The sequence below is a fragment of the Dendrobates tinctorius genome, unplaced genomic scaffold (assembly GCF_039654945.1).
Source record: "Dendrobates tinctorius isolate UK_male_01 unplaced genomic scaffold, ASM3965494v1 ptg000035l, whole genome shotgun sequence".
In the NCBI taxonomy this organism is placed as follows: Eukaryota; Metazoa; Chordata; class Amphibia; order Anura; family Dendrobatidae; genus Dendrobates; species Dendrobates tinctorius.
The window spans coordinates 7,586,701-7,594,491 of NW_027361703.1; the positions used below are offsets into that span (position 1 = coordinate 7,586,701).

General features: G+C 39.0%; 1 protein-coding gene across 1 annotated transcript in view; it reads left to right on the forward strand.

Annotated features, from left to right (window-relative positions):
* PRICKLE1 (prickle planar cell polarity protein 1) overlaps positions 1-7,528 on the forward strand; it is a 105,219-nt gene extending 97,691 nt beyond the window's left edge. The window contains exons 2-8 of the mRNA XM_073573241.1: positions 681-856; positions 1,813-1,926; positions 2,319-2,456; positions 3,017-3,220; positions 3,374-3,560; positions 3,939-4,805; positions 5,611-7,528. Of these exons, the coding sequence (XP_073429342.1) occupies positions 731-856; positions 1,813-1,926; positions 2,319-2,456; positions 3,017-3,220; positions 3,374-3,560; positions 3,939-4,805; positions 5,611-6,467 (2,493 nt within the window). The 5' untranslated portion in view covers positions 681-730 and the 3' untranslated portion in view covers positions 6,468-7,528. The remainder of the gene's footprint in view (positions 1-680; positions 857-1,812; positions 1,927-2,318; positions 2,457-3,016; positions 3,221-3,373; positions 3,561-3,938; positions 4,806-5,610) is intronic.
* The last annotated feature ends 263 nt before the right edge of the window (positions 7,529-7,791 follow it).

Genomic DNA, 7,791 nt, shown 5'->3' on the forward strand with positions numbered 1-7,791 from the left:
CAGAAGGGACTTGTGAACAGTTGCTTCGTGTGAATAGTTGAGTTGCACCTGTTGAATGCAAAGTTTGTTTAACTGTTAATAGTGGAAAGAGCAGTGCAGCATTCCGGTATAATCCAGGGTCAAAAGGCTATAATCCCTGTTGGGAGAAACTGTAGATTCCTTTGTTGGGGAGTTCTCTATTTTATCCTAATCTTATAAATTCCAATGTGTGTTGTATTAACATCTTTTGTATAAGAACGCCGTTCAAGTAATGTCATGCTGGCCAATAAACCATGTAGAACTGCATTACACAAGATAACCTGCCAGGGGACATTTGTACAAATGGTTAAATAAATGTATTTTATTACAACTTTACGTTGTTCTGCCAGACTTTTTCTGTGAAAGCCTATTTCTTTTGACCTGTAAAATTTCCCACCCATGAACCTGTGAGAAAATGATTTGCTGATGTTGCAAATGAACTTTCCAGACCACGGAGGTCCCTTCTTCAGAGGTGACATCTGAGGAACTGGCTTTTGGTGCCTTGAATGGCATGTATTCATTTCAAAGTTGGCCTCTTGACATCACCGCATGGATATAGATTTTCTTCTAAACTAAATACACTGTAAAACATTATCTCAGCATGACATTCTTCAGATTTAATTTAACAATGTGTTGACTTTTTGTCTCATTTTCTTCCTTAGAGCAATTAATGACTGAAACATCCTGAAATAGAAGATTCAAATATCTGCCTATGGCGATGGAGCAGAAAGTCTGCAAGCTCACTTATGGGTGTCAGCGGAGCTCCACATCAGATGATGATTCTGGATGTGCTATGGAGGAGTACACTTGGGTTCCACCAGGCCTTCGTCCTGAACAGGTAGGCTCACATAGCTGCCTAAGCATGTTTGGATTACATATGTCTCTTCTATATTTACTATTACTTTATTAGACATTAGCATGCCCAGAAATGTATCATGAAGATTACATTATTTTATTATATAACGTGTTTCATTGCTGCCCAGACATATTGTTGTTCCATACTATGGTACGTTTATTTCTTGAACTTGTGATTCCACACAGTAGCAAAACTTCTAAATAAAGAAAAGCTCAGGGCCCTGTAGTGTTACGACCTGGCTTAAAGCACGTAAGGCTTATCTGGCGTAGTATTTGGGAAAGGATGTAGTTAAATGGCCTCTTTAGAGTAGAACCTGGCATCTGGCTAAAACATGTTTGGATTTGACCCCTCCCGTGAAGTTGACTTCAGGTCCTCTGGAAAAAGCTCAGATGGAAGCAATGAAAGCTGTGGCTTGGGATGAACCTACCAGCAGGAGTTGACAAAGCAGCTTTTGTCTCACCAATGTGTAAAATGCAAGAAGCAAATTAAACTTGTTTATGGAGTCTGTTTTCTAGATGGCTTCTCACGTTATGCAAAGTAATTGTAGGTACAGTAGATATGTTGGAATTTCTATGGACTTGTTGACTAGTGGTAGAGGAGGTGGGTATAATAGCTGCATTAAATGTGTATAATTTATGGTATCCCCTAATAGTCAGTGCAACTTGCATTCCAGAAAAGCAATTCAGCAGCTGGGTGCAAACTGCCCATCTACTGGTGCTGAGTTGGCTCATCTGGTGCGCATTATCACATAAGCCTAAAGCTGCCTCAATCCTAATGTCACATTGTTTGCTTTTCTTGGCCGATTCACCTCCATTTTACCTTGTCGTTAATGCATCTGAAATACAAAGAAGCCCATTGTATGCAACAAACGTTAATGTCTTCTAAGCAATATTGTTCTTTGTGTTGCTCTGTATAAACAGTTTTGGTTTATTCTGCAGGTTCAGTTATATTTTGCCTGTTTGCCGGAAGAAAAAGTTCCCTATGTGAATAGTGCAGGTGAAAAGTATCGCATCAAGCAGCTACTGTATCAGCTCCCCCCACATGATAATGAGGTAAGACGGAAAGTTTTCTACATTTTCCTTGCTGTGAAAATGCTTAAAAGACTTTGGTTTAGTCAATGACTCTTCACTCCTCAATAGGGAAATAATTTGGATATGGAAGACCCATTGCAGCTTCCTTCTAGCGTTCCAGTATTGTGTATTCCGTTAATGTTTGGTTTTATGCCGTCCGATTTTCTCTCCACATGCAAGAATGTGAATAGACTAACTTGTTTAGCTCTGGTTTGTACCATTTAATAACCACATGCCATTTTCTTTGTCGGTCATTGTATTCCTTTTAAGAGCCAAGTAGTTTGGTTATCGAACTATAGAATGTACCAGTCAAGTGTCAAATAATCCCCCATGCTGCGAATGCCAAGTATTGACAAAAAGTTTTCTTCGCATAGGTACGTTATTGCCAGTCATTAAGTGAAGAAGAAAAGAAGGAGCTGATCTTGTTCAGTACCCAGCGCAAAAAGGAGGCTCTTGGGAGAGGCAATATTAAAGTCTTATCAAGGGCTGTGATGCATGCTGTCTGTGAGCAGGTAATTTGCAGAGCCCACATTTTGTCATTTTTGCAGTGCAGAAAGCCATATAAAATTGGTGCAGCATTTTCCATCCACGAGAGTAGCGTGACTATATTGCAGGCAACACATCTATAAGTGCCTTCCAGTGCCATCACTACAGTATTACCTCTCACTCCACCAGGGCTCATAGAGCGATCGCCTCCAGCTAGTCTGCTTGTGTATGTGCACATCTCTTGTGCCTGTGCAGACTTGTGTTTTCTCCATGGGAGAAGTGTCAAATTGTAGCCAGATGGCTAACTTTATTAAAACCACATTCAAATAATGAAAATCAGCTCGTGGTTCTTTAAATATCTACTTGAAATCAGCAATATTTTTCTTGGTTTAGAATCAGTTTATGGTTGGGGATTATTAGACTTTTCTCTTTTAGATTTTAAATGGGTGTTTAAATTCCTGTAAGTTTTATGTCAGAAGTAGTACTTTTCCTTTTAATGTGAACAGCATGACATGTGCCAACTTTCTGTCAGCATGGTATAGAGTCTTTGAATGTATTTTTACACAATTATTTTCTTTTTCTCCAGTGCGGCGAGAAGATTAATGGAGGTGAAATAGCAATTTTTGTTTCGAGAGCTGGTCCAGGGGTATGCTGGCACCCATCATGTTTCGCATGTTCCACGTGTAATGAGCTACTGGTCGATCTCATATACTTCTACCAAGATGGAAAAATACACTGTGGTCGGCACCACGCTGAACTACTTAAACCAAGATGCTCAGCATGTGATGAGGTATACAACACATACATACATTTATAACAAAAAAGGTCATTTTTGTTGTGCTGTCTGATCACTGTTTTTAGATGTCATTACTTGCATAAGTGCAAGTAGGAAGAAGATCCAGTATAAATTGCTGAAATGACTTAATATATTCTGTTCTTGTAGATTATATTTGCTGATGAGTGCACCGAAGCTGAGGGGCGTCACTGGCATATGAAACATTTTTGTTGCTATGAGTGTGAAACAGTTCTTGGAGGACAGAGATACATCATGAAAGATGGTCGTCCCTTTTGCTGTAGCTGTTTTGAATCCCATTATGCTGAATACTGTGAATCCTGTGGCGAACATATAGGTACTGTGGAACCTTTGTTGTAACCTCACCGTAATGTATTGTGATGCGTGATAAGGACTTCAAAGTGTGTATTAAATTGAAATGCATCCCCTTTGGATTTTGCTTCCCTTAATTACAATGCTCTAAATCAGCAAAACTAAACACTGTGTATAAGAAATACACAATAGTATGCAAATTATTTTCAGTACACCTTTTTTAGGTTACTTTTTTTTTTTTTTTTTTTTTTTGAGAGCTTAGAAATGAATGCACAGGACACAGATTTATTAGCTGGTGTTTAAGTAACTTGCATACATCCACAATTAACTCTGCCGTTCTCAGTACTAGTTTGGAACAGATCACAATATGATATTCATTTGTATTTCTCTATTCACCTTCCAGGTGTCGACCATGCCCAAATGACCTATGATGGCCAGCACTGGCATGCAACAGAATGCTGTTTTTCTTGTGCACAGTGCAAAGTTTCCTTACTTGGATGCCCCTTTCTGCCAAAAAAGGGCCGAATCTATTGCTCCAAAACCTGTAGCTTGGGAGAAGATGTCCATGCTTCTGATTCTTCTGATTCAGCATTTCAGTCTGCCAGGTCTAGGGAGTCGAGAAGGAGCGTAAGAATGGGAAAGAGCAGCAGATCTGCAGATCAGTGTAGACAATCACTCTTGCTGTCTCCAGCATTAAATTACAAGTTCCCTGGACTGTCTGGTAATGCTGATGATACCCTTTCTCGTAAGATTGATGACCTCAGCTTATCAAGGCAAGGTGCTGGTTTTGATGATAATGACTTTTGGAAAGGAAGAGATGAGCAGGAGACTCCAGAGGATCATGAAGAATGGGCTGAGCATGATGACTACATGACTCAATTACTTATAAAGTTTGGTGAGAAAGGGCTCTTCCAGCAGCCTGCCGAAGATCATCGATCTGGTGAATCATGGATATCGGAAAATGTCAAAATCTGTAGTGATTTAAAACAAAGTGGGCGCAATCAGAGCTTGGCAAGTAAAAAGTATCAGACTGATATGTACTGGGCACAATCACAAGATGGTCTTGGAGACTCTGCTTACGGGAGCCACCCTGGGCCAGCAAGCAGCAGAAAGATACAAGAGCTGGACTTGGATCATAGAACATCTGGTTACAACAAACATGACAACATACCATGGTATAAAGACTCCTTGGAATGTTTGTCTGATATAAAACCTCAGCTGGAAAACATATGCGATTCCATGGATTCATTAGCGTTGTCCAATATAACAGGTATGTCATTTTTATACTTCATGTGTAAAGAAGCCAGGATCCAGTGATGTTACTTGTGCATATATACACTATAAACTAACAAACTAAAAGCTGAAAGTAATTTGTTTTCTTCGAGTAACTGGACAATTGAGTTTTAAAATAATTCAATGAATCAAAATGTTATCTTGATTGTATGTCTTTATGTATTTTTTTTAAATCTTGAATCATGATTATGTGCTGTTGAAGATAACCTATGAGCAGGTTTTTAGACTCCAAAGTAACATCACCTAATGGCATAGATGTAATTATTACACATACTTTACTGTGTTAAGTTTGTGTCTCTGCTTTCTTGGAATTCATGAATGATTGCCCCTGTACGAGATCTCAGGCTTGGAAGAAGGTCGCCGAAACTGATCTCATGCAGGCGCCACAATTCCTGAAGGTGACGTATAAAACAAATGGATAGTCTGGCTTTTTCAGCGCTATCATGACATTACTTCGTGTCAGTCTCCTTTGGGAATATCTGTGCCTACATGGGATGTCAGCTGGGGGAGCAGGTCAGAGAAGGAGTGACCGATCACTGGCAGGATGGCGAGTGGGCGAAAGGCTATAAATGCAAGTCATTCCCCTGCACTTGTGAGCTGCATAATTTGATTGCATGACAACTGTGACATGGATCTACGGGTATGGGGAAGGAATCACTTTGGGGTCTAAAAGCCAGATGACAGGTTCCCTGCAAAGAATTTTCACTTTGTGGACTGAGGGTGATGTGCAAATTTTATATACTGCAATCACTTCTTGGATTAACATATTTTTCTTTCTTTAGGAGCTTCCATTGATGGAGAAGGTAAACCACACCCTTCACACTTCTCTTACCCAAATTTTCAAGAATTGGACACAAGGGATTGTGAGAAAATGAGCAACATGGGAACTCTTAATTCGTCTATGCTGAACAGGAGTTCTGAATCTTTAAAAAGTCTAAGCTTGGAAATTTGCCAGGAAAAGGCACTTCCAGAAGAAAAACCTGTTCAAATGTCTGCCCTAAGAAGGTCAAAGTCACAGACAAGACCACAAGTCAAATTTTCAGATGATGTAATTGATAATGGAGATTACGGCAGCGTTGAAATCAGACAGCCTCCGATGAGTGAGAGAAGTAGGAGAAGGGTGTATAATTTTGAGCAACGCAATGAGAGGTCACATCATCATCGGCGTAGGAAAAGCCGAAAATCTCGCTCTGAAAATGCACTTCATCTTGCAGCAGACCAAAAAGTACCATCACGAGAGAAATCTAGATGTTACACTTCAGAGGATTATGACAGAGTCTTTCAGAATAAATCCCCTCAAGAGCTTCAGGCGTACATTCAAAACAGTGAACTCTTTGGACAGTATGCAAATGCTGCTTCAGACTATGGATTGCAAAGCCAAATCATGAATAAGTTTTTTGGTCTTTATGGTGAAGATGATGACTCTTGGTGTTCAACTTGTTCCTCATCCTCCTCTGACTCTGAAGAGGAGGGATACTTTCTTGGACAGCCTATTCCTCAGCCACGACCACAAAGATATCAGTATTTTACAGATGACTTGCCTAGTCCCACGTCTGCACTATCCAATAGTCATTTTGGCCAAAGGACCACTAAATCCAAAAAGAAGGGACACAAAGGCAAAAATTGCATTATTTCGTAAGACTTGTGGGCATCTTAGTTTCATTCCTGTGAAGACAATTTATTGACATTCTCAATCCACAGAAATTGTTTCCTTTTATAGTTCTATTTGCTAAAATGTCGTCTTTTTTATATATTAAATGCTTTGCCGTTTTAAACCAAAAAAAAAACAGGCCGGCTGGTGTTTGCAATGTGTAATTGCTATTGAAGATTTGTGTGTTGCAGATTATTTACTTAGACGATCACAGGTTTACAGTTCAGGTTTGCTTTGTTTTATTGCTTTGCACACAATACTGAAGTTAACATGTAGACACTGCGCCATATGCTTAGCATCCACTGGTATAAATACAGCAAACTTGCTTTGGAATCCATTTTTAAAGGCAAAAATCGGTGGCTTATAAGAGTATGATTATTAACTTACAGGGGTCATTTACTTTTGAATCTGATGGTTTTCCTATGACTGAGGCTTGTTTGCTCCTAACAGTTCGTAGTTTGCACTCCTAAGTCGGCCTGTGTGTTCTCACCATGCAATGAATGCTTTCGTTCCAGGTGATTCGCACTGACCCATACAGCAGAACCAGATTTTCTTGCGTGCCATCACGAGTGTAGAATATTTAGCTGCAAGTTATTTATAATGTTTAAACAAATTTAGCCCTAATTTAATTGTGCATATAATAAGTGTATATATTGTATATGTCAAATGTAGAACATTGTTATTTTTTATATGAATTCTCTGCAAGGTTTCATTGAATTGGAGTCCGACAAAAGTTGTGATTTTGTATTTGCTTTCTCAGTATGATCTTCCAATTACAAAAGTTTTAGAACGCAAAACCCAACAGTATTTAGTAATTGTTTCTTTATCTTCCCACCCCCTTTCCTGAATAATTTGGCCCTATATGTGGCACTGCTGTGGTGTATATTCTTTTACACCCATGTAACCTATAGGTTTTATTTATAGATCTAGCAGAAAAGACTTAATGGAGAAGCAATAGTTTGTGTCTTGGATGTATGTTTTAGATACTATAAATCACTTGTTTGATATTTCTTAAAGACACATTTGCAAATAAAAAAAAATCTAGAAAATGTTGCATTTGTATTTATTTTGCATCACTAAGGAAAACACGGGAGAATTCAGCTCTTGTTACCACTTTTCACACTATAAAACTCAATCCAAAGTCAGATCCAGCAAGAAAAATACAGAAACTCATTATTCTTCCATAAATCTTTTCACACACAATGCAGGAACAAGTTAAGGCTGTGTGCCCACGTAGCGATTTTTAAGCGTTTTTGCCTTGATTTTCGGCGCGAAAACGCAGCAAAAACGTTTAAAAATCGTGTACAGAATG